General features: G+C 49.3%; 1 protein-coding gene across 1 annotated transcript in view; it reads right to left on the minus strand.

The window, feature by feature from the left end:
* Positions 1-27,011, minus strand: part of LOC142245046 (FAST kinase domain-containing protein 1, mitochondrial-like) — a 54,824-nt gene that overhangs the window by 9,568 nt on the left and 18,245 nt on the right. The window contains exons 7-9 of the mRNA XM_075317299.1: positions 11,409-11,540; positions 10,304-10,793; positions 8,347-8,461 (exon numbers count right to left, since the gene is read on the minus strand). Coding sequence (XP_075173414.1) covers positions 8,347-8,461; positions 10,304-10,793; positions 11,409-11,540 — 737 coding nt within the window. The remainder of the gene's footprint in view (positions 1-8,346; positions 8,462-10,303; positions 10,794-11,408; positions 11,541-27,011) is intronic.

Genomic DNA, 27,011 nt, shown 5'->3' on the forward strand with positions numbered 1-27,011 from the left:
CATAGCCCAGAATGGGGGCAGGAAAGATTTTCCCTTCGACAGGGAAGTGGGAAGAAGCCACCACTGAAGAGAGGTCTTGGCTGCCAGAGAAAGAGAGACGTTCCTGTCTAAGGACGTCGACCTCTTGTCCAATTTGCGGAGAATGTCCCATTGGAGTAGATGCACTGCGCAAAGGGAACTGCCTCCATTGCTGCCACCATCTTCCCCAGGAAGTGCATGAGGCGCCTCAAGGGGTGTGACTGGGCCCGAAGGAGAGATTGCACCCCTGTTTGTCCAGCGGTAGCTTGACTATCGCTGAGAGAGTATGAAACTCCATCCCGAGGTAAGTCAGTGATTGTGTCGGAGTCAATTTTGACTTTGGGAAATTGATGATCCACCCGAACCTCTGGAGAGTCTCCAGAGCCACGGTCAGACTGTGTTGACGTGCCACCCGGGAGAGTGCCTTGACTAGGAGATCTTCTAAGCAAGGGATCACCGAGTGGCCCTGAGAGTGTAGGACCGCCAACACGGATGCCATGACCTTGGTTCGCTCGGGAGGCGGAGATGTTCTGAAAAAACGAGTCGGAGGACGAGAGCTGAACTCTATCCTGTAACCGTGAGACAGAATGTCCCTCACCCATCGGTCTTGGACATGTGGCCACCAGGCGTCGCAAAAGCGGGAGAGCCTGCCACCGACCGAGGATGCGGTTTGGGGAGGCCGAAAGTCATGAGGAGGCCGCCTTGGAGACGGTGCCTCCGGCGGTCTTTGGAGGACATGACTTAGACCGCCATGCAGAAGAGTTTCTCTGGCTCTTCTGTGGCCTGTTGGACGATGAGGATTGGGACCTTGCTGAGGGCCGAAAGGACCGAAACCTCGCTTGAATTTTTCGTTGCTGAGGTCTCTTTGGTTTGAGCTGGGGTAAGGACGAGTCCTTTCCCTTGGATTGCTTAATAATTTCATCCAATTGTTCGCCAAACAATCGGTCGCCAGAAAAGGGCAAACCGGTCAAGAACTTCTTGGAAGCAGAGTCTGCCTTCCATTCGCGTAGCCACATGGCCCTGCGGACTGCCACCGAATTGGCGGATGCTACCGCTGTACGGCTAGCCGAGTCCAGGACAGCATTCATGGCGTAGGATGAAAATACCGACGCCTGAGACGTCAAAGACGCTACTTGCGGAGCAGAGGTACGGGTGACCGCATTAATCTCAGACAGACAAGCTGAGATAGCCTGGAGTGCCCACACTGCTGCAAAGGCTGGGGCAAAGGACGAGCCTATGGCGTCATAGATGGATTTCATTAGGAGCTCTATCTGCTTGTCCGTGGCATCCTTGAGCGTTGAACCGTCAGCCACTGCTACTACGGATCTAGCCGCCAGTCTAGAGACTGGAGGATCCACCTTGGGACACTGAGCCCAACCCTTAACTACGTCAGAGGGGAAGGGGTAACGTGTGTCATTAAGGCGTTTAGTAAAGCGCTTGTCCGGGAAAGCCCTGTGCTTCTGGACAGCATCTCTGAAGTTCGAGTGATCGAAGAAAACACTCCGAGTACGTTTGGGAAACCTAAATTGGTGCTTCTCCTGCTGTGCTGCCGACTGCTCTATAGGTAGAGTTGGGGGGAGAAAGATCTAGCACCTGGTTGATGAACGCTATAAGGTCATTTACTATGGCGTCCCCTTCAGGTGTATCCAGATTGAGAGCAACGTCAGGGTCAAAGTCCTGGGCTGCGACCTCCGCCTCATCCTGTAGAGAGTCCTCAAGCTGAGACCCCGAACAGCGTGATGAAGTCGGGGAAGATTCTAAGCGAGCCCGCTTAGCCGATCTGGGACTTCGGTCCGTGCCGGAGTCCTCCACGTAATAACTAGAGGCCACCCCAGGAGCACGCTTCGTCGCAGACCGAGAGGGGCCTGGGGGCGATCCCGCAGTGCCCGGGGCCTGTGTAAGGGCCGGTCTGGGCTGCAAAGCTTCTAGTATCTTAGCAGACCATTTGTCCATAGACTGAGCCATGCATTGTGAAAGTGACTCGGAGAGTTTCTCAGCAAAAGCTGCAAACTCCGTCCCTGCCGCCTGGACAGGGGAAGCCGGCGGTTCTACCCGGGCCGAGGGTCCCACCAGTGCCCCAGGCTCCGGCTGAGCGAGTGCCACATGGCCCGAGCATTGCTCACAGTGAGGGTAGGTGGAACCTGCAGGTAGCATAGCCGCACAAGAGTTACAGGTTGCAAAATAACCCTGTGTCTTGGCACCCTTGCTCCTTGTAAACGACATGCTGTAGTCTCCCAGGAGAGTGATCACTGAGGGATATATAGCCACAAGCTAACAGTACAGCCGAACCGAGAAAATGTATACAATATAATATATATATATACAGTTCAGCACTCTAGGGGGCCCAGCACCGGTGGGAAGAAGCCACCTGGCTTACCGACCGCTCAAGCAGTGTGTGGCCACCAGATTCCCTGCCTCGGGTCTCCCAGAGGTGCTGCCAGAAGTCCTCCACCGGCAGAATGTGCTTAAACATGGCTGTCGGCGTTCACAGGAGAGGAGGGAGCCGTGGGCGTAACTACAAAAGTGCGGGAATCTGGTGCCTCAGAGTGAATAGTGAGGGGGGCGGAGGACAGCCAAGTGTGCTCCAGCCCTCACTGTCGGCGTCAGACCGACCGTCCCGCCCTTCCCCCTGACTGGCAGGCCCGGGGGCGGGAGTTTAAGGCACTAGGCCGCAAAAGCCGGGGACTAAAATTAAAAATGCGGCCGGCAAGCAGGCGCGGTCGGCGCGGTAGTCCCGGTCTCATACCAACACCGCAGTCGCTGCAGCGTCTGAGGTCAAGGTGCTCCATGCACCGTCCCCAAGGGGACACAGAGTACCTGTAGATGCAGGGCCCTGTCCCTGATGATACTCAGTCTCCTGTCCGTCAGAATCCCACAGGGGCTGCGGAGGGAGCCCGGTCCCAGTGCCTGGATGACCGGATAGGATCCCACTTCTCCCAGAGCCCCTAAGGGATGGGGAAGGAAAACGGCATGTGGCTCCGGCCTGTGTACCCGCAATGGGTACCTCAACCTTAACAACACCGCCGACTTAGTGGGGTGAGAAGGGAGCATGCCGGGAGCCCTGTTAGGGCCCTCTTTTCTTCCATCCGATATAATCAGCAGCTGCTGCTGACTAAAATGGGAGCATGAGTGCATGTGTGCCTCCTTCAACACAAAGCATAAAACTGAGGAGCCAGTGATGCACGGGGGGGGTGTATAGGCAGAGGGGAGGGGTTACACTTTTTAAAGTGTAATACTTTGTGTGGCCTCCGGAGGCAGAAGCTATACACCCAATTGTCTGGGTCTCCCAATGGAGCGACAAAGAAAGAAGCAAATGTCTCTGATAACATATTTTACAAAGTGGCTTATTCTCATGTGCACTACTGATTTATGAAACAAAAATTAAAGCAAATGATTAAGTATGAGGTATGGGAGTAAGAGGAGATATCAGTCCAGCCCCTATGGGCAAATTCCATTCATTTCCAAGGATCTTTTCACATCTGCATTGACGGCGCTGGTATGGATTTCTGAGTTGTAATTGGAAAAGATACGCTTATCTGTATCCATCAAAACGTCGGGTGCCACAACAGTAACAAATGAACGTTATTAAAAGTGAATGGGATATGACAGGCGCCGCTGGGATCAATGACACAGAGGCGAGCGGAGCCTTATGGAATGTGTCTATGTCCTAGGGCATGAAACGCGTACGTGTGGCAATGTCACTTGACTGCAATATATTCATCTCCTTGGAGAGGAAGGAACACAATATTAGAAAATGGCATAATTCTTACTCAGGAAACTTGTTTTAGAGAAACCTTTGTCTGCCGATTCATAAGCAGAGGAATGACTGCTGTAGTGGGCAGCCTGTATTCTGATGATAGGGATGGAAACAATATATTCTGCTGCTCTGAAATACAGTGTGGGATTACACTGTGTGCAGAATTATTAGGCAAATGAGTATTTTGATCACATGATCCTTTTTATACATGTTGTCCTACTCCAAGCTGTATAGGCTGAGAGCCAACTACCAATTAAGTAAATCAGGTGATGTGCATCTCTGTAATGAGGAGGGGTGCGGTGTAATGACATCAACACCCTATATAAGGGGTGCTTAATTATTAGGCAACTTCCTTTCCTGTGGCAAAATGGGTCAGAAGAGAGATTTGATGGCCTCTGAAAAGTCCAATATTGTGAGATGTCTTGCAGAGGGATGCAGCAGTCTTGAAATTGCCAAACTTTTGAAGTGTGATCACCGAACAATCAAGTATTTCATGGCAAATAGCCAACAGGGTCGCAAGAAGCGTGTTGGGCAAAATAGGCGCAAAATAACTGCCCATGAATTGAGGAAAATCAAGTGTGAAGCTGCCAAGATGCCATTTGCCACCAGTTTGGCCATATTTCAGCTGCAACGTTACTGGAGTATCAAAAAGCACAAGGTCTGCCATACTCAGGGACATGGCCAAGGTAAGGAAGGCTGAAAAACCACCACCTTTGAACAAGAAACATAAGATAAAACGTAAAGACTGGGCCAAGAAATATCTTAAGACTGATTTTTCAAAGGTTTTATGGACTGATGAAATGAGAGTGACTCTTGATGGGCCAGATGGATGGGCCAGAGGCTGGATCAGTAAAGGGCAGAGAGCTCCACTCCGACTCAGACGCCAGCACGGTGGAGGTGGGGTACTGGTATGGGCTGGGATCATCAAAGATGAACTTGTGGGACCTTTTCGGGTTGAGGATGGAGTGAAGCTCAACTCCCGACCTACTGCCAGTTTCTGGAAGACAACTTCTTCAAGCAGTGGTACAGGAAGAAGTCAGTAACGTTCAAGGAAAACATGATTTTCATGCAGGACAATGCTCCATCACATGCATCCAACTACTCCACAGCGTGGCTGGCCAATAAAGGTCTAAAAGATGAAAAAATAATGACATGGCTCCCTTGTTCACCTGATCTGAACCCCATAGAGAACCTGTGGTCCCTCATAAAATGTGAGATCTACAGGGAGGGAAAACAGTACACCTCTCGGATTTGTGTCTGGAGGCTGTGGTGGCTGCTGCACGCAATGTTGATCGTAAACAGATCAAGCAACTGACAGAATCTATGGATGGTAGGCTGCTAAGTGTCATCAGAAAGAAAGGTGGCTATATTGGTCACTATTTTTTGGGTTTTGTTTTTGCATGTCAGAAATGTTTATTTCTAAATTTTGTGCAGTTATATTGGTTTACCTGGTGAAAATAAACAAGTGAGATGGGAATATATTTGGTTTTTATTAAGTTGCCTAATATTTCTGCACAGTAATAGTTACCTGCGCAAACAGATATCCTCCTAAGATAGACAAATCTAAAAAAAACCATTACAATTTCCAAAAATATTAAGCTTTGATATTTATGAGTCTTTTGGGTTGATTGAGAACATAGTTGTTGATCAATAATAAAAAAATCCTCTAAAATACAACTTGCCTAATAATTCTGCACATGGTGTATGTAGCAACGCTAACAGTTAAACCATATTCAGATATGTGCCATAATGGCACTAGGATGCGGAGCTGATTATAATGATACCTTTAGTGAAAATATCCAAGGTTTCATTGCAGAATAATCATTGCTCAAACTTTCAGAAATGACGTAATTTGTGCACAGGCTGGAGCATTGGGACGCGATTTTGTGGATCGGGTCCTCTGTAATAACTCCTCCTCCTCCTTCCTTTTCTTCATAAAAATGTTGCGCCATAGCTTTCATTATCACTGTTGGCAGCGCATGCACATTGCTATTATGACTATTTTTCAATAAAATGATGCCGATAGCGCATGTGTGTACTGCGCTCTCCAGCACCATTTTACTGAGATGACTATGAGTCGTGGGCAGCAGCGCATGCACCAATAAAAAAAAAAAAATCAAATTGCGCATGCGCCGCTGCCACTTATATTCATCTGCAACGTGTCTTCAATAAAATGGTGCCAGAGATCTTGGTAGGCACATGTGCCGATTCTGGTGTCATTTTATAGAAGACAACATTATAATAGCAATGCACACATGCTGCCAACAGCAGTAATGGTGGCGGCAGCTCAAAATTTAAATGACGAAAAGGAGGCAAGGTGTAATATACCAGCAGGGGGAGCTGGAACTCCTGGAATACGCAGGTTGGTGATGAATCCACTAGGTGTCACTAGCTCCACCTGTGGATCCGTCGGGGAAAGTCATGCAAGCCGAATTCAGAGCCAAGAGATCACGCAGTACCAGGGAGGAGGCAGATTCAAGAGAGCCAGGTCAGAAGCAAAGAGGTATCATCAGGGACCGGAGGAGAACTATACCGGAGTCAGTAACAAGCCGAGGTCGGGAGAGCAGGTAGTAGTGGGAGGAACACAGAGGCAGAACAACAGAGAAGGGGCCGGAGAGGGAGCACGAGAGTCAGGGAGGACAGACGCAGTCAACAGGATGGGAGTCAAGGAGGACGGACGCAGTAAGGAGATCGGGAGTCAGGAAGTGCAGACTCGGTAGACGGGCAGGATCAGGTAAACTTACAGGGACCAGCGAACACACAGAGCAGAACTATAACTGGCGCTGAGCCGATAGAAATTACACCAAGATAAGGTGCCGTGATCCCGGAAATGAGGCACGGAGGGATAGGCTTCTCCCACTGGCCACGCTCCGGGAAACACCGACCGCCAGAACAGGTACGAAACACAACTCTGCAACAGCAAAGATAAACATAAATCGTGACACAAGCAGGAGGGGGAATCATCACAGAGAACCCCACCCACAAAACCCCAACCTGATGTTCCAGCCTGTGCACAAATTATGTCATTTCTGAAGGTTTGAAGAAGGATTAATCTGCAATCAAGCCTCGGATTTCTTAACTAAAGGTTTCATTTTAATCAGCATCCTAGCACCATTACGGCACTGCCTGTGGTTTATAGAGCAAAAACCTGGTGGTTGGTCCCCTTAACCCCTTAACAACCCATGACGTACTGGGTACGTCATGGATCGTGTGCCGTTAATCCCCGCCCCCTGCCGTGGGCAGGCGGTGGCGATCCGCGCACATATCGGCTGTTTTCAACAGCTGACATGTGTGCCTGCTAGCCGCGGGTGGAATCGCTTCCACCCGCGGCCATTAACCCCTTACATATCACTGCCAAAATCAGGCAGCGATATGTATATGCGCGCCGCCATGACAGTCACTTACCCCGCCCCCACCGGAAGTCACGTGACATGATCACGTGACTTTCGGTGGTTGCCATGGTAGCACAGGGTCATGTGAGGACGCCTGTAGCTAACATGACTCACTTCCTCTCAATGCCGGAATACAGCCGACATTGAAAGTAAAGCACCAAATCTGCAGTTCTCAGCTCTGTAGCTGAGATCTGCAGATAGTGCAGAGCGATCGGATTGCTGATCGCTATAGCCCCCTAGGGGGACTAGTAAAATAAAAAAAAAAAAAGTAAAAAAAAAGTTTTAATAAATTAAAAAAAAATAAAAAAACCTAAAAGTTCAAATCACCCCCCTTTCACCCCATTGAAAATTAAAGGGTTAAAAAATATACACATATTTGGTATCGCCGCGTTCAGAAATGCCCGATCTATCAAGATATAAAATCAATTAATCTGATCAGTAAATGGTGTAGCGGCAAAGAAATTCCAAATGCCAAAATTACGTTTTTTTGGTCGCCGCAAATTTTGAGCAAAATGCAATAACAGGCGATCAAAACGTAGCATCTGCGCAAAAATGGTACTGTTAAAAACGTCAGGTCGAGACGCAAAAAATAAGCCATCACTGAGCCTCAAATCCCGAAAAATGAGAACGCTACGGGTTTTGGAAAATGGCGCAAAACGTGCGCCACTTTTTTTGGACAAGCTTGTGAATTTTTTTTTAACCCCTTAGACAAGTAAACCTATACATGTTTGGTGTCTACAAACTCACACTGACCTAAGGCATCACATAGATACATCAGTTTTACCATATAGTGAACACAGTGAATAAAATATCCCAAAAAACTATTGTACAATCACACTTTTTTTTTGCAATTTTTCTGCACTTGGAATTTTTTTGCCGTTTTCCAGTACACTATATGGTAAAACTTATGGTTTCATTTAAAAGTACAACTCGTCCCGCAAAAAACAAGCCCTCATATGGCAAGATTGATGGAAAAATAAAAAAGTTACGGCTCTCGAAAGAAGGGGAGCAAAAAACAAAAACGCAAAAACGGAAAGTGTTGAAATTGTTAATAAAACGAAGTTAAAAAAACCCCCAAAAAACGGAAAGTGCCCAGGGGCTGAAGGGGTTAAGCTGAGAGGGCAGTTATTACTCCTGGGGGTGAACCATGACCATAGCAAGGATTTAATAAATACTTACTCAAATTAGCGAGCATATGCTGAATGCACACATTAAAGAATTCTTCTTCTTTTGGGGGATCGTAGCCCAGGTTGACAAAGGCATATAAAATTCTGTTCAAGTCAGTGGGGTGAATCTTAAAAACAAAAAACAGTATTAATTGGACAAATGGGCTTTATACATCTGTGAACAGCACAGTGTGAACACGACATAGTCCTGAAAATGGTTATGACTATTAAATTCCATAAATCTGCCTATACAGGTACAGGGGGGGTTATTATTGCAATTACTGTATGGATTCCGTATTCTTAGGAAAGGGCACAAGAGATATATCTTTGTATCGTGTTAGCTAGCAGATAAAAAAATATAAACATTTTAGAGTCCTCAGTGGTTGATACCAAGGGCAAAAATTTATATCACTAAGTAGAGTATCAGCATGTGCGGCGGCCTCACATTAGTCTGTATACCTGCACTCTGGAATATTGCTGTATATCTGCACAATGGGATTATAAAAAGGATCTCCTATGAATAAGTCATCAATATCAAATTGGTGGGAATCCAGACACCTGGCACCCCCACTGATCAGCTGCTGTCAGCCCTTCGTTAGGGTATGAGTACTCTTTAGCCCTTGTTTACTTACTTGAATTTCAATTTAATCCTCCTTTAATCTAGGGCTATCCTTTACAGCAGGGATAGGAAAAGGGTTAGCCGATGTGGAACGGGGGCGCCCCAAAACTTAAGGTGTCACACCCTCCGTAGTCAGGTAGGGGAAGTTTGTCCCCAGGATCTATTAGCCCATATTTCTCTGCTTTGCTTTGGTCATTAGTTGTCCTGATCTGCTGCTGATTTTTATATCTTTTGTGCACTTTAGGGTGTATTTTTGTGATTTTTAATTAAATATCAATGAAGTATTTTTTACTGGGGTTAGGAGGTATTTTTTGTTAATTATATTTTTGCACTCTGCCCGATCTCATTTCAACTAATTAATCCTTCATGATCTATAATGGCCAAAATTGGAATGTGCTTGTAAAATGAAGCAACTCCAAAATTTTACCTCTTAAAATCCTGCTTTTTTAATAACAGAAAATGTTTTAATTCTATAGTTTACTGCTCATTTTCGAGGTTATCAGCCACTTCTGCAATCAGTCAGGAGTGTCCAGTATCACAGAAAAGAAGCTGCAACATGGGGGAGAGGGAAATTTGAACCACCAGCTCAACCACGCCTTAGGAGTGCACCATCTTTCCATTGTAAGCAGGAAGGCGGGAGGCTGAGGAGTGTGTGCTCCTAAAGGCAGAAGATCAGAGCAAACCTTTAAAGATTTCCAGGAGGAACTAACAATAAAAAGATGCTCCAGATTACGGTATCATTGAAAGTATAATATAGCAGGTAGGCCTGGAGAGCAGACAGGTGCTCTTTTAGGCTCATTTCATACATCATTTTTTTGCTGTCAGTCAAAATTCGTTGAATTTGGAAAAAAACGGATCCATTAACTGATGCCGCTGGATCCGTTTTTTTCTCATTGACTTGTATTAGCGACAGATGGACTCACGTTTCATCTGTCAGATCCGTCAAAAATTCTTTGTCCGCCGGACGGAGACAATGGACAAAGTAAAGTTTTTCTTGTCTACGGCGAAAAAACAGACAGCGACGGATCCGTCGCCGTCCGTCATTTGGTGGAATGGAAGCCTATGGGCACAGGATCCGTCAAATGAAGGAATTCATCGATGGATTCGGTTTTTTAAACTGAGCATGCTCAGTATCAAAACAGATCCATCGAAAAATGGAAGAAACGGATGAAAAAAAACTGATGCGACGGACCTGGCGAAAAAACGGATAAGTCACATCAGTTTTTCCAACGGATTGCGACTTAAGGCAAAAAACTGATGTGTGAAAGAGGCCTTAGCTGCTCGAACTGAGTAGATGTTTGGCGGACAGCGCTTTGGTTTGGGCCAGTGACTGATCTCATGGGGCTACTACCTTTGTAACATTCTCAATGGTGACTTCTGCGATCCTGTCCAGAACTGGAAGACACAGAGTATTAGAGTAACTAATAACCAATGCCAGAAACAGGGCGTTCCTCCACGTGACCTGGTGCAGCAGGCGCTGGCAGGTGAGGAGAATGTCATCTATCAGCATGTTCTGAAGCCACTGTCCGTTCATCATGTACGTCAGTTCATTCAACAGAACATCAAGGTTGTCCATATTCTTGATTCTCTCCAGTCCGCATTGGCTGACTTTACGGAGGAGATTCTCATACACCACGGATTTATTCTGCCGGGACAGTTGGACGGGCTGTAACCACCGGATGACGCTGTTGGCAATGCCATTGAGGTCACTGAGGTCGCACTGGGGAATGACCGCCTCGATCTTAGTAAGGATGGCATAGTCCACTCTTGTAAGGGTCAGAAGTGACAGCGATCTGGTCATCATAACCACCACGGTCGGAATATAAGACGTCTTCATGTAGCTGTGGGAAAAAGAAAAATTTCAGGAATCAGAAAGAAATCAACTGCATTTAAAGGGAATTTCACCCCCATATTACTATTTAATATAAGCCCATAGTAACTTGGTCCCCATAAAAACCATACATTTGTAGTAACAAACGTTGTCATTATTGAGAATATGAAGCATTTTCATTGATGTTGACCTGGGGGTGCTCAATGTTGCGGTGGCCCCTTCATTTAGCCTGAACCTCCTCCTCTGTGCTGATGGGCAGCGCTCGCTTGGGTATAGCGAGTACAGAAGTATCCAGCGAGCGCACTCACAGAGCTCGTTCCTCTCTGCTGAGTCAATGAGTCAATGTTCCATTGTCTCCTCCGCTCTTGGAAGCTTCTTGCTCGCTACACTTCTGGATTTTTCCTTTAAGCGAGCAGCCACAGCAGTAAGTAGAGGTCTATGAGCGTGCAGATCGGCTCCTACACGCGCAATGGGCTACTCTGCAAGGTTGCCACCACTGTATATCAGGCATAGCTCCGGATTATTTGTCGTAGCCACATGGTAAACCCATGGCCACTCTAATGGAACCATCCACATGTTCCCTTTACCCGAAAACTCGCCACTTGTTCATCGAGGCTGCACTTACGCAGTTAGACGCTTCTGTAGATCAGCAAACAGTTGATAATTTTGGCAGGGCAGGCACACCACGGCATCTGTGAGTTTACACAAATACAGTCGCTGGTAATGATCCAGATTTTCCTGGATGGCGGAGCAGATTCTACACAGATAGAAGAAAAATATCAACATACGTCTCTATTAACAGGTCATCAAGCAATATAATAAGACATTATCCACAGCCACGTCATGTCCTCCATTCAGAAGAGAAGCTAAGGCTAGTTTCACACATCCGGCTTTTCGCCGGTTTGCCGGATTCGGCACACACCATTACAGTGTATACAGTACATTGGCAGCGCGACAAGCGCCGGTCACATGCTGACCGGAGCATGTGACCCGGAAGTTGCAGCGCTGCCATTGTTCTGTATACACTGTACTAAATTCCGCCGTATCCGGCAAACCGGCGAAAACCCGGATGAGTGAAACTGGCCTAAGACATGGTGTCCCAGATGTTATATGACGAATCACAACAGGACCACAAGCCCCACTGAGGTCTGTCTGGGTTTTCGTCACTTTGATGCTAAAAATAATACAAAGCACTGCCCCAATGTCATCAAATGTTAAGAAACACCCAACAGAATCTCCATAAAGTGATGACTATTCCTTCCTCTAGTATCAAAGACAATCTACGTCATCCCACCGAAATCATAATCAAGGGTGGGTTCATCTGGCCATCAGCGCCTTCTCGTTGTACTGGGTGGCGCACTCATATATTCTCTATGGGCACCGCGGAGTAATCCACCGTCGGCTTCATCTGTCAAATGCTAATCTGCCTGAAGAACAAGAGGATCCGGCAAACAATATAAGAAAACTATATTTATTTATATATATATATATATATATATATATATATATATATATATATATATATATATATATATATATATATATATATATATATATATATATATATATATATATATATATATATATATTTATTTAGGTCCAGAAATATTTGGACAGTGACACAATTTTCGCGAGTTGGGCTCTGCATGCCACCACATTGGATTTGAAATGAAACCTCTACAACAGAATTCAAGTGCAGATTATAACGTTTAATTTGAAGGTTTGAACAAAAATATCTGATAGAAATTGTAGGAATTGTACACATTTCTTTACAAACACTCCACATTTTAGGAGGTCAAAAGTAATTGGACAAATAAATCAAATCCAAAAAAAATATTTTTATTTTCAATATTTTGTTGCAAATCCTTTGGAGGCAATCACTGCCTTAAGTCTGGAACCCATGGACATCACCAAACGCTAGGTTTCCTCCTTCTTAATGCTTTGCCAGGCCTTTACAGACGCAGCCTTCAGGTCTTGCTTGTTTGTGGGTCTTTCCGTCTTAAGTCTGGATTTGAGCAAGTGAAATGCATGCTCAATTGGGTTAAGATCTGGTGATTGACTTGGCCATTGCAGAATGTTCCACTTTTTTGCACTCATGAACTCCTGGGTAGCTTTGGCTGTATGCTTGGGGTCATTGTCCATCTGTACTATGAAGCGCCGACCGATCAACTTTGCGGCATTTGGCTGAATCTGGGCTGAAAGTATATCCCGGTACACTTCAGAATTCATCCGGCTACTCTTGTCTGCTGTTATGTCATCAATAAACACAAGTGACCCAGTGCCATTGAAAGCCATGCATGCCCATGCCATCACGTTGCCTCCACCATGTTTTACAGAGGATGTGGTGTGCCTTGGATCATGTGCCGTTCCCTTTCTTCTCCAAACTTTTTTCTTCCCATCATTCTGGTACAGGTTGATCTTGGTCTCATCTGTCCATAGAATACTTTTCCAGAACTGAGCTGGCTTCATGAGGTGTTTTTCAGCAAATTTAACTCTGGCCTGTCTATTTTTGGAATTGATGAATGGTTTGCATCTAGATGTGAACCCTTTGTATTTACTTTCATGGAGTCTTCTCTTTACTGTTGACTTAGAGACAGATACACCTACTTCACTGAGAGTGTTCTGGACTTCAGTTGATGTTGTGAACGGGTTCTTCTTCACCAAAGAAAGTATGCGGCGATCATCCACCACTGTTGTCATCCGTGCACGCCCAGGCCTTTTTGAGTTCCCAAGCTCACCAGTCAATTCCTTTTTTCTCAGAATGTACCCGACTGTTGATTTTGCTACTCCAAGCATGTCTGCTATCTCTCTGATGGATTTTTTCTTTTTTTTCAGCCTCAGGATGTTCTGCTTCACCTCAATTGAGAGTTCTTTAGACCGCATGTTGTCTGGTCACAGCAACAGCTTCCAAATGCAAAACCACACACCTGTAATCAACCCCAGACCTTTTAACTACTTCATTGATTATAGGTTAACGAGGGAGACTCCTTCAGAGTTAATTGCAGCCCTTAGAGTCCCTTGTCCAATTACTTTTGGTCCCTTGAAAAAGAGGAGGCTATGCATTACAGAGCTATGATTCCTAAACCCTTTCTCCGATTTGGATGTGAAAACTCTCATATTGCAGCTGGGAGTGTGCACTTTCAGCCCATATTATATATATAAAATCGTATTTCTGAACATGTTTTTGTAAACAGCTAAAATAACAAAACTTGTGTCACTGTCCAAATATTTCTGGACCTAACTGTAATATATATATAACTAGAAGGTGGCCCGATTCTACGCATCGGGTATTCTAGAATTTACGTATTGTGTAGTTCATGTATGATTTTTGTTATATATATATATAGATGTTGTTGTGTGTAGTTACCAAGTGTTTGTGTAGGGCGCTGTACATGTTCTGAGTGTCGCAGGGGGTGAGAGCGGTGTTGTATGTGTGTTGCGTGTGTTGCGTTGTTTGTGGAGCGCTGTGTGTCTGTAGCGTTGTGTGTGTGTGTGTGTGTTGTGCGGTTTGTGTGGGTGTGGTGTGTTTTGGGGGGAGGTATGTTTTGAGCAATGTGTGTGTTGTGCAGTATGTGCGTATATTTGTGTGTGCAGCGTTGTCTGTGTGTGTGGGTGTCTGTGTAGGGCGTTGTTTGTGATTCCTAGTGTGTGTGTGTTGTGCAGTGCGCGTGTGTGTGTGTGTTGGGGGGAGGTGTGCACCTCCCATCGTGCTCCATCCCCCATGCTGCGCACCCCCCATCGTGCTGCATCCCCCATGCTGCGCACTCCCAAACGTGCTCCATCCGCCATGCTGCGCACTCCCAAACGTGGTCCATCCGCCATGCTGCGCACTCCCAAACGTGCTCCATCCGGCATGCTGCGCACTCCCAAACGTGCTCCATCCGCCATGCTGCGCACTCCCAAACGTGCTCCATCCGCCATGCTGCGCACTCCCAAACGTGCTCCATCCGCCATGCTGCGCACTCCCAAACGTGCTCCATCCGCCATGCTGCGCACTCCCAAACGTGCTCCATCCGCCATGCTGCGCACTCCCAAACGTGCTCCATCTGCCATGCTGCGCACTCCCAAACGTGCTCCATCCGCCATACTGCGCACTCCCAAACGTGCTCCATCCGCCATATTGCGCACTCCCAAACGTGCTCCATCCGGCATACTGCGCACTCCCAAACGTGCTCCGTCATGCTGCGCACTCCCAAACGTGCTCCATCCGTCATGCTGCGCACTCCCAAACGTGCTCCATCCGCCATGCTGCGCACTCCCAAACGTGCTCCATCCGCCATGCTGCGCACCCCCCATCATGCTCCATCCGCTTGGGAGTGCGCAGCATGCCGGATGGTGCACGATGGGGAGTGCGCAGTATGGCGGATGGAGCACGTTTGGGAGTGCGCAGTATGGCGGATGGAGCACGTTTGGGAGTGCGCAGCATGGCGGATGGACCACGTTTGGGAGTGCGCAGCATGGCGGATGGACCACGTTTGGGAGTGCGCAGCATGGCGGATGGACCACGTTTGGGAGTACGCAGCATGGCGGATGGAGCACGTTTGGGAGTGCGCAGCATGGCGGATGGAGCACGTTTGGGAGTGCGCAGCATGGCGGATGGAGCATGATGGGGGGTGCGCAGCATGGCGGATGGAGCACGTTTAGGAGTGCGCAGCATGGCGGATGGAGCACTTTTGGGAGTGTGCAGCATGGCGGATAGAGCACGATGGGGAGTGCGCAGCATGGCGGATGGAGCACGTTTGGGAGTGCGCAGCATGGGGGATGGAGCACGTTTGGGAGTGTGCAGCATGGCGGATAGAGCACGATGGGGAGTGCGCAGTATGGCGGATGGAGCACGTTTGGGAGTGTGCAGCATGGCGGATAGAGCACGATGGGGAGTGCGCAGCATGGCGGATGGAGCACGTTTGGGAGTGCGCAGCATGGGGGATGCAGCACGATGGGGAGTGCGCAGTATGGCGGATGGAGCACGTTTGCTCAGCCTCTCTCCTTCCAGCCTCCCTCAGCATCAGCCTCCCCCTCCCAGCCTTCCCCAAGATCAGCCTCTCTGCTCCCAGCCTCCTCCAGCACGCCGTGCTCCTCTGCCGACACTCACCCACACCCGATCGGATCCACTCACCCACACAACCGATCGCATCCACTCACCCACACAACCGATCGCATCCACTCACACACACAACCGATCGCATCCACTCACACACACAACCGATCGCATACACTCACACACACAACCGATCGCATACACTCACACACACCCGATCGCATACACTCACACACACACAGACACTGACGATATTGCACATACGCGCTGATACTCACAACATCCGGGGATATCACATGCTTCTGGCCATGTGATCCTCCGTCAGGTCCTGGAAGCTCACAGCACAATATCGCCGCCGAGAAGCAAGCGATATCCCAGGATGTTGTGAGTATTTGGATGCGATGTGATGTGTGAGGTATGTGTGAGTGTGATGTGATTTGTGTGTGTGTGTGTGTGTGTGCTGTTATGTGTGTGTGCTGTTATGTTATGTATGCTCCGCAGCTGCAGGACCTTGATGTGTGGATGCGATGTGATGTGTGTGTGAGAGTGAGTGTGAGCCGGTGTACACTGGTAACTATGATACACATCGGGTAACTAAGGGACCTTAGTTACCCGATGTGTATAATGGTTACCAGCTTTCACGGCCTCCGTTAAGATCCCAGCATCGCAAGGTTATGTGTGGCGCTGCCGGGATCCTGACGGAGCCAGTGTAGAAGCAAGCGATATCCCAGCATGTTGTGATGTGTGGATGTGATGTGTGGATGTGATGTGTGGATGTGATGTGTGGATGTGATGTGTGGATGTGATGTGTGGATGTGATGTGTGGATGTGATGTGTGGATGTGATGTGTGAGGTGAGTGTGATCTGATGTGTGTGTGTACTCACCTGGGAATCGGAGCCCCGTGTCAGTTAGGCCAGAGCGAGCGTGCATTGCGTGAGGGGGGCGGGGCCTGCAGAGAGCCGGGGCGAGAGGCCAATCCGTGGGGGGGGCGGGGCCATGGCGAGCCCAGCGGCCAATCAGCTTTGTGTCACCGTAAGGACACAATTTCGGAGCATGACAGACAGACAGACAGACAGACAGACAGACAGACAGACAGACAGAATAAGGCAATTATATATATAGATAATATATATATATATATATTAATAATATATATAAAAAAAAAAAAAAAAAAAAAAAAATCGCCCAGTACTTATTTGCTAGGGGAGAGGCCAGCCATTCCAGCCAAAAAAGTCAGCTGTTTTTCATTTCATGTGTATGAGGACCTTAAATCAGTCTGATTACAGAAGTAGAAGTTAAAGATGGTGCAAATCGATTACTGACAAGGCCGCTGGACCCGGTTCAGCCAATCTGTGGAAATCAAACGGGAGCCCTGCAAACCGCCTCCTACCTGATGGTTTGGCACGGTGTCACATTTTTGTCACTGTGCGACAAGGACGTCTCGCTCATAAGGCACCTCATCAGGTGGCCACAGATTATCGACGTGGCCACTGGACTTAGTCCTGTGAATCGATTTGTAACTATCTCTACTGGGGATGAGAAAGATTAGTATTGATCATAGGGGCAGATATTTTTCTTAAATTCCTGCTTCCAATCACACTGAAAAATACTAAAAGCGTCTCTCCAGCCTGAAATGGCTGATTACAGGGAACAAAAAAGACTGCATCCATCTGCACAGTACACGGAAATATGGCTGAATATATTATGGGCAGAGTACAGACTATGGCTAATGAACTGGATAGGGTTCTCCTGGTCTCATATGTTGAGCTTGGGTCAGGAGAGCATCACCTGGTCCTGCCCCGTACCCAGACCGTGATAATGCACAGTTGAATTTGGCCCATATCAGACTGGACAGAATGTCATGAGATGTTCAGCTCTGCACACACCTGCTGACACTTTGGCATCAGACTCTGTTCACACTGCAGAGTCTGACATGCAATCTGAGGCTTGTGGAGTGTTTAGCCTGAGCCGGGTGTCGGCTGGTTCAGGTTCACTGTTCTTCAGCTCTGCAGGAGTAAACCCCTGCAGACTGGTGTGCAGGACCTAAAGGCTCAGGTTTCTGATTGCTGTGTGTAGCTGTCTCCTCCCTATATTAACCCCTTAGTGACGGAGCTAATTTTCACCTTAATGACCAGACCAAATTTTGCAATTCTGACCAGTGTCACTTCATGAGGTTATAACTCTGGAACGCTTCAACGGATCCCAGTGATTCTGAGAAATGTTTTTTTGTCACATATTGGACTTCATGTTAGTACCAAATTTAGGACAATATTTTTTGCGTTTATTTATGAAAAAAGAAGGGAATTTTGTTTACTTACCGTAAATTCCTTTTCTTCTAGCTCCAATTGGGAGACCCAGACAATTGGGTGTATAGCTACTGCCTCCGGAGGCCACACAAAGTATTACACTTAAAAGTGTAAGGCCCCTCCCCTTCTGGCTATACACCCTCCCGTGGGATCACGGGCTCCTCAGTTTTAGTGCAAAAGCAAGAAGGAGGAAAGCCAATAACAGGTTTAAAGACAAATTCAACCCGAAGAAACATCGGAGAACTGAAACCATTCATCATGAACAACATGTGTACCCGAAAAAAACAAAAATCCCTAAGAAAACAGGGCGGGTGCTGGGTCTCCCAATTGGAGCTAGAAGAAAAGGAATTTACGGTAAGTAAACAAAATTCCCTTCTTCTTTGTCGCTCCTAATTGGGAGACCCAGACAATTGGGACGTCCAAAAGCAGTCCCTGGGTGGGTAAAAGAATACCTCGTGATAGGGCCGTCAAACAGCCCTGTCCTACAGGTGGGCAACCGCCGCCTGAAGGACTTGTCTACCTAGGCTGGCGTCCGCCGAAGCGTAGGTATGCACCTGATAATGCTTGGTAAAGGTGTGCAGACTCGACCAGGTAGCCGCCTGGCACACCTGCTGAGCCGTAGCCTGGTGCCGTAATGCCCAGGATGCACCCACGGCTCTGGTAGAATGGGCCTTCAGCCCTGAAGGAACCGGAAGCCCCGCATAACGGTAGGCTTCAAGAATTGGTTCCTTGATCCACCGAGCCAGGGTGGATTTGGAAGCTTGCGACCCTTTACGCTGACCAGCGACAAGGACAAAGAGTGCATCCGAGCGGCGTAAGGGCGCCGTGCGGGAAATGTAGATCCTGAGTGCTCTGACCAGATCCAACAAATGCAAACCTTTCTCAAATTGATGAACTGGATGAGGACACAAGGAAGGTAATGTGACATCCTGATTGAGATGAAAGGGGGATACCACCTTAGGGAGAAACTCAGGAATCGGACGTAGAACCACCTTGTCCTGGTGAAACACCAGGAAGGGAGATTTGCATGAGAGCGCCGCTAGCTCGGACACTCTCCGAAGAGACGTGACCGCTACTAGAAAGGCCACTTTCTGTGAAAGACGAGAAAGGGAAACATCCTTCATAGGCTCGAAAGGCGGCTTCTGGAGGGCAATTAGAACCTTGTTCAGATCCCAGGGCTCTAACGGCCGCTTGTAAGGAGGGACGATATGACAAACTCCTTGCAGGAACGTGCGTACCTGAGGAAGTCGTGCTAGGCGTTTCTGAAAAAATACAGATAGCGCTGAGACTTGTCCTTTAAGGGAACTGAGCGACAAACCTTTTTCCAACCCGGATTGCAGGAAGGAAAGAAAAGTAGGCAATGCAAAAGGCCAGGGAGAAACTCCCTGAGCAGCGCACCAAGATAAGAATATCTTCCACGTCCTGTGGTAGATCTTGGCGGAGGATGGTTTTCTAGCCTGTCTCATGGTGGAAATAACCTCTCGAGATAATCCTGAAGACGCTAGGATCCAGGACTCAATGGCCACACAGTCAGGTTCAGGGCCGCAGAATTCCGATGGAAAAACGGCCCTTGAGACAGCAAGTCTGGTCGTTCTGGTAGTGCCCATGGTTGGCCTACCGTGAGGTGCCACAGATCTGGGTACCACGATCTCCTCGGCCAGTCTGGAGCGACGAGGATGGCGCGACGGCAGTCGGCCCTGATCTTGCGCAGCACTCTGGGTAACAATGCCAGAGGCGGGAACACATAAGGTAGCCGGAATTGCGACCAATCTTGAACTAAGGCGTCTGCCGCCAGAGCTCGGTGATCGTGAGACCGTGCCATGAAAACCGGGACCTTGTTGTTGTGCCGTGACGCCATCAGGTCGACGTCCGGCGTCCCCCAGCGGCGACAGATCTCCTGAAACACGTCCGGGTGAAGGGACCATTCCCCTGCGTCCATACCCTGGCGACTGAGGAAGTCTGCTTCCCAGTTTTCCACGCCTGGGATGTGAACTGCGGATATGGTGGAAGCCGTGTCTTCCACCCACGTCAGAATCCGTCGGACTTCCTGGAAGGCTTGCCGACTGCGTGTTCCACCTTGGTGGTTGATGTACGCTACCGCTGTGGAGTTGTCCGACTGAATTCGGATCTGCTTGCCTTCCAGCCACTGCTGGAAGGCTTGTAGGGCAAGATACACTGCTCTGATTTCTAGAACATTGATCTGAAGGGTGGACTCTTCCTGAGTCCACGTCCCTTGAGCCCTGTGGTGGAGAAACACTGCTCCCCACCCTGAAAGACTCGCGTCTGTCGTGACTACCTCCCAGGATGGGGGTAGAAAGGACTTTCCTTTCGACAAAACGGTGGGAAGAAGCCACCACCGAAGAGATTCCTTGGCCGCCTGAGAAAGGGAGACGTCTCTGTCGAGGGACGTCGACTTCCCGTCCCATTGGCGGAGAATGTCCCATTGTAGTGGACGGAGATGAAACTGCGCGAAAGGGACTGCGTCCATTGCTGCTACCATCTTCCCTAGGAAGTGCATGAGGCGTCTCAAGGGGTGAGACTGGCCTTGAAGGAGAGATTGCACCCCTGTCTGTAGTGAACGCTGTTTGTCCAGCGGAAGCTTCACTATCGCTGAGAGAGTATGAAACTCCATGCCAAGGTATGTTAGCGATTGGGTCGGAGTCAGATTTGACTTTGAAAAGTTGATGATCCACCCGAAACTCTGGAGAGTCTCCAGCGCAACGTTCAGGCTGTGTTGGCATGCCTCTTGAGAGGGTGCCTTGACAAGTAGATCGTCCAAATACGGGATCACAGAGTGACCTTGAGAGTGCAGGACTGCTACTACTGCTGCCATGACCTTGGTGAAGACACGTGGGGCTGTTGCCAGCCCGAAAGGCAGAGCTACGAACTGAAGGTGTTCGTCTCCTATAACAAAGCGTAGAAAACGCTGGTGCTCTGGAGCAATCGGCACGTGGAGATAAGCATCCTTGATGTCTATAGATGCTAGAAAATCTCCTTGAGACATTGAGGCGATGACGGAGCGAAGGGATTCCATTCGGAACCGCCTGGTTTTTACGTGCTTGTTGAGCAGTTTTAGATCCAGAACGGGACGGAATGACCCGTCCTTTTTTGGCACCACAAACAAGTTGGAGTAAAAACCGTGACCTTGTTCCTGAAGAGGAACGGGGGTCACCACTCCTTCCGCTTTTAGAGTGTACACCGCTAGCCGCAGAGCATCGGCTCGGTCGGGAGGTGGAGAAGTTCTGAAGAAGCGAGTTGGAGGACGAGAGCTGAACTCTATCCTGTACCCGTGAGACAGAATGTCTCTCACCCAACGGTCTGTGACCTGTGGCAGCCAAATGTCGCCAAAGCGGGAGAGCCTGCCACCGACCGAGGATGCGGAGAGAGGAGGCCGAAAGTCATGAGGAAGCCGCCTTGGTAGCGGGTCTTCCGGCTGTCTTTTTTGGGCGTGACTGAGTCCGCCAAGAATCTGAGCTCCTCTGATCCTTTTGAGTCCTTTTGGACGAGGAGAATTGGGACCTGCCTGAGCCTCGAAAGGACCGAAACCCCGACTGTCCTCTCCTCTGTTGGGGTTTATTTTGTCTGGGCTGAGGTAAAGATGAATCTTTACCCTTGGAGTGTTTAATGATTTCATCTAAGCGCTCCCCAAACAGTCGGTCACGAGAAAATGGCAAACTGGTTAAACACTTTTTGGAAGCAGAATCTGCCTTCCATTCTCTTAACCACAAGGCTCTGCGTAAAACTACGGAGTTGGCGGACGCCACTGCCGTACGGCTCGTAGAGTCTAGGACAGCATTAATCGCGTAAGACGCAAATGCAGACATTTGAGAGGTTAAGGGTGCCACCTGCGGAGCAGATGTACGTGTGACCGTGTCAATCTGTGTAAGACCAGCTGAAATAGCTTGGAGTGCCCATACGGCTGCGAATGCTGGAGCAAACGACGCGCCGATAGCTTCATAGATGGATTTCAACCAGAGCTCCATCTGCCTGTCAGTGGCATCTTTAAGTGCCGCCCCATCTTCCACTGCAACTAAGGATCTAGCTGCAAGCCTGGAGATTGGAGGATCCACCTTGGGACACTGGGTCCAGCCCTTGACCACGTCCGGTGGAAAGAAGGGAATTTTGTTACTTACCGTAAATTCCTTTTCTTCTAGCTCTTATTGGGAGACCCAGACGATTGGGTGTATAGCACTGCCTCCGGAGGCCACACAAAGCAATTACACTAAAAAGTGTAAGGCCCCTCCCCTTCTGGCTATACACCCCCAGTGGGATCACTGGCTCACCAGTTTTAGTGCAAAAGCAAGAAGGAGGAAAGCCAATAACTGGTTTAAACAAATTCTCTCCGAGTAACATCGGAGAACTGAAAACCGTTCAACATGAACAACATGTGTACCCGCAAACAAACCAAAAATCCCGAAGGACAACAGGGCGGGTGCTGGGTCTCCCAATAAGAGCTAGAAGAAAAGGAATTTACGGTAAGTAACAAAATTCCCTTCTTCTTCAGCGCTCTATTGGGAGACCCAGACGATTGGGACGTCCAAAAGCTGTCCCTGGGTGGGTAAAGAAATACCTCATGTTAGAGCTGCAAGACAGCCCTCCCCTACGGGGAGGCAACTGCCGCCTGCAGGACTCTTCTACCTAGGCTGGCGTCCGCCGAAGCATAGGTATGCACCTGATAATGTTTGGTGAAAGTGTGCAGACTCGACCAGGTAGCTGCCTGGCACACCTGTTGAGCCGTAGCCTGGTGTCGTAATGCCCAGGATGCACCCACGGCTCTGGTAGAATGGGCCTTCAGCCCTGATGGAACCGGAAGCCCAGCAGAACGGTAGGCTTCAAGAATTGGTTCTTTGATCCATCGAGCCAGGGTGGCCTTAGAAGCCTGCGACCCTTTGCGCTGACCAGCGACAAGGACAAAGAGTGCATCCGAACGGCGCAAGGGCGCCGTGCGGGAAATGTAGATTCTGAGTGCTCTCACCAGATCTAACAAATGTAAATCTTTCTCATACCGATGAACTGCATGAGGACAAAACGAAGGCAAAGAGATATCCTGATTAAGATGAAAAGAGGATACCACCTTCGGGAGAAACTCCTGAATGGGGCGCAGCACAACCTTGTCCTGGTGGAAGACCAGGAAGGGAGCCTTGGATGATAGTGCTGCCAGCTCAGACACTCTCCGAAGAGATGTGATCGCTACCAGAAAAGCCACTTTCTGTGATAGTCTAGAAAGTGAAACCTCCCTCAGAGGCTCGAAGGGCGGCTTCTGGAGGGCAACTAGTACCCTGTTCAGATCCCATGGATCTAACGGCCGCTTGTACGGGGGTACGATATGGCAAACCCCCTGTAGGAACGTGCGCACCTTAGGAAGGCGTGCCAAACGCCTCTGAAAAAAGACGGATAGCGCCGAGACCTGACCTTTAAGGGAGCTGAGCGACAAACCTTTTTCTAACCCAGATTGCAGGAAAGAAAGAAAGGTAGGCAATGCAAATGGCCAGGGAGACACTCCCTGAGCAGAGGACCAGGATAAGAATATCCTCCACGTTCTGTGGTAGATCTTAGCGGACGTGGGCTTCCTAGCCTGTCTCATGGTGGCAACGACCCCTTGGGACAATCCTGAAGACGCTAGGATCCAGGACTCAATGGCCACACAGTCAGGTTCAGGGCCGCAGAATTCCGATGGAAAAACGGCCCTTGGGACAGTAAGTCTGGTCGGTCTGGGAGTGCCCACGGTTGGCCGACCGTGAGCTGCCACAGATCCGGATACCACGCCCTCCTCGGCCAGTCTGGGGCGACAAGTATGACGCGGCTGCAATCGGATCTGATCTTGCGTAGCACTCTGGGCAAGAGTGCCAGAGGTGGAAACACATAAGGGAGCCGGAACTGCGACCAATCTTGCACTAGGGCGTCTGCCGCCAGCGCTCTTTGATCGCGAGACCGTGCCATGAAGGTTGGGACCTTGTTGTTGTGCCGTGACGCCATTAGGTCGACGTCCGGCACCCCCCAGCGGCGACAGATTTCCTGAAACACGTCCGGGTGAAGGGACCATTCCCCTGCGTCCATGCCCTGGCGACTGAGGAAGTCTGCTTCCCAGTTTTCTACGCCGGGGATGTGAACTGCGGATATGGTGGAGGCTGTGGCTTCCACCCACATCAGAATCCGCCGGACTTCCTGGAAGGCTTGCCGACTGCGTGTCCCCCCTTGGTGGTTGATGTATGCCACCGCTGTGGAGTTGTCCGACTGAATTCGGATCTGCCTTCCTTCCAGCCACTGCTGGAAGGCTAGTAGGGCAAGATACACTGCTCTGATTTCCAGAACATTGATCTGAAGGGTGGACTCCTGCCGAGTCCACGTACCCTGAGCCCTGTGGTGGAGAAAAACTGCTCCCCACCCTGACAGACTCGCGTCTGTCGTGACCACCGCCCAAGACGGTGGTAGGAAGGATCTTCCCTGTGATAATGAGGTGGGAAGAAGCCACCACTGCAGGGAGTCTTTGGCCGTCTGGGAAAGGGAGACTTTCCTGTCCAGGGATGTTGACTTCCCGTCCCATTGGCGGAGAATGTCCCATTGAAGTGGACGCAGATGAAACTGCGCAAACGGAACCGCCTCTATTGCCGCCACCATCTTCCCGAGGAAGTGCATGAGGCGTCTTAAGGCGTGCGACTGACTTTGAAGGAGAGCCTGCACCCCAGTCTGTAGAGACCGCTGCTTGTCCAGCGGAAGCTTCACTATCGCTGAGAGAGTATGAAACTCCATGCCAAGATACGTTAGTGATTGGGTCGGTGACAGATTTGACTTTGGGAAGTTGATGATCCACCCGAACGCCTGGAGAGTCTCCAGTGCAACATTCAGGCTGAGTTGGCATGCCTCTTGAGAGGGTGCCTTGACCAGTAGATCGTCCAAGTAAGGGATCACAGAGTGTCCGTGAGAGTGCAAGACTGCTACCACTGCCGCCATGATCTTGGTGAACACCCGAGGGGCTGTCGCCAGACCAAATGGCAGAGCTACGAACTGAAGATGGTCGTCTCCTATCACGAAGCGTAGAAAGCGTTGGTGCTCTGTAGCAATCGGCACGTGGAGATAAGCATCTTTGATGTCTATTGATGCTATGAAATCTCCTTGAGACATTGAGGCAATGACTGAGCGGAGGGATTCCATCCGGAACCGCCTGGCGTTCACATGCTTGTTGAGCAGTTTTAGGTCCAGAACAGGACGGAAGGAGCCGTCCTTTTTTGGAACCACAAAGAGATTGGAGTAAAATCCTCGCCCCCGTTCCTGAGGGGGGACAGGGATCACGACTCCTTCTCCTCTTAGAGAGTCCACCGCCTGCAGCAGGGCATCTGCTCGGTTGGGGTGTGGGGAGGTTCTGAAGAACCGAAGTGGAGGTCGAGAACTGAACTCGATTCTGTACCCGCGAGACAAAATGTCTGTTACCCACCGGTCCTTGACCTGTGACAGCCAAATGTCGCAAAAGCGGGAGAGCCTGCCACCGACCGAGGATGCGGAGGGAGGAGGCCGAAAGTCATGAGGTAGCCGCTTCGGAAGCGGTTCCTCCATTTGCTTTCCTGGGGCGTGAGTGAGCCCGCCAGGAATCTGAGCTCCCTTGTTCTTTCTGAGTCCTTTTGGACGAGGAGAATTGGGCCTTGCCCGAGCCTCGAAAGGACCGAAACCTCGACTGCCACCTTTTCTGTTGAGGTTTACTTGCTCTGGGCTGTGGTAAGGAAGAGTCCTTACCCTTGGACTGTTTTATGATTTCAGCCAATGGCTCACCAAACAGTCTGTCTCTAGATAATGGCAAGCTGGTTAAGCATTTTTTGGAACCAGCATCTGCTTTCCAGTCCTTTAACCACAAGGCTCTGCGCAAAACCACAGAATTGGCGGACGCCATAGCGGTACGGCTCGTAGATTCTAGGACAGCATTGATAGCATAGGTCGCAAACGCAGACATTTTCGAAGTTAGGGACGCCACCTGCGGCACTGCTGGATGTATGATAGCATCCACCTGTGCTAAACCAGCTGAAATAGCTTGGAGTGCCCACACGGCCGCGAATGCTGGAGCAAACGACGCGCCGATAGCTTCATAGACAGATTTCAACCAAAGGTCCATCTGTCTGTCGTTGGCATCTTTAAGTGAAGCGCCATCCTCTACTGCGACTATGGATCTAGCCGCAAGCTTGGAAATTGGGGGATCCACCTTTGGACACTGGGTCCAGCGTTTGGCCACCTCAGAGGGAAAAGGATAACGGGTATCCTTAGAACGTTTAGAGAAACGCTTGTCTGGATGAGCGTCGTGTTTCTGGATCGATTCTCTGAAGTCAGAGTGGTCCAAAAAAGCACTTAATTTACGCTTGGGATACAGGAAATGGAACTTCTCCTGCTGTGCCGCTGCCTCCTCTGCAGAAGGGGCTGGGGGAGAAATATCCAACAGTCTATTAATTGCCGATATAAGGTCATTAACCATGGCGTCACCATCAGGGGCATCCAGATTGAAAGGAGCCTCAGGATTAGAATCCTGATCACCGTCCTCAGTCTCATCACAGAGAGACTCTTCTCGCTGAGACCCTGAGCAGTGTGATGACGTGGAGGGTCTTTCCCAGCGAGCTCGCTTAGGCTGCCTGGGACTGTCATCTGAGTCAGAGACTTCAGCCTGTGATGCTTGAGACCCCCTTGAAGTACGGATTAGTTCCAACTGAGGGGGACCGGAGAGCATAGACACAGCAGTGTCCATGGTCTGAGTAACTGGCCTGGACTGCAAGGTCTCCAGGATTTTTGACATAGTCACAGACATTTTATCAGCAAAAACTGCAAAGTCTGTCCCCGTCACCGGGGCAGGGTTCACAGGCGTCTCTGCCTGGGCTACCACCACATTAGGCTCTGGCTGACGAAGTG

The sequence above is a fragment of the Anomaloglossus baeobatrachus genome, chromosome 7, assembly GCF_048569485.1.
Source record: "Anomaloglossus baeobatrachus isolate aAnoBae1 chromosome 7, aAnoBae1.hap1, whole genome shotgun sequence".
In the NCBI taxonomy this organism is placed as follows: Eukaryota; Metazoa; Chordata; class Amphibia; order Anura; family Aromobatidae; genus Anomaloglossus; species Anomaloglossus baeobatrachus.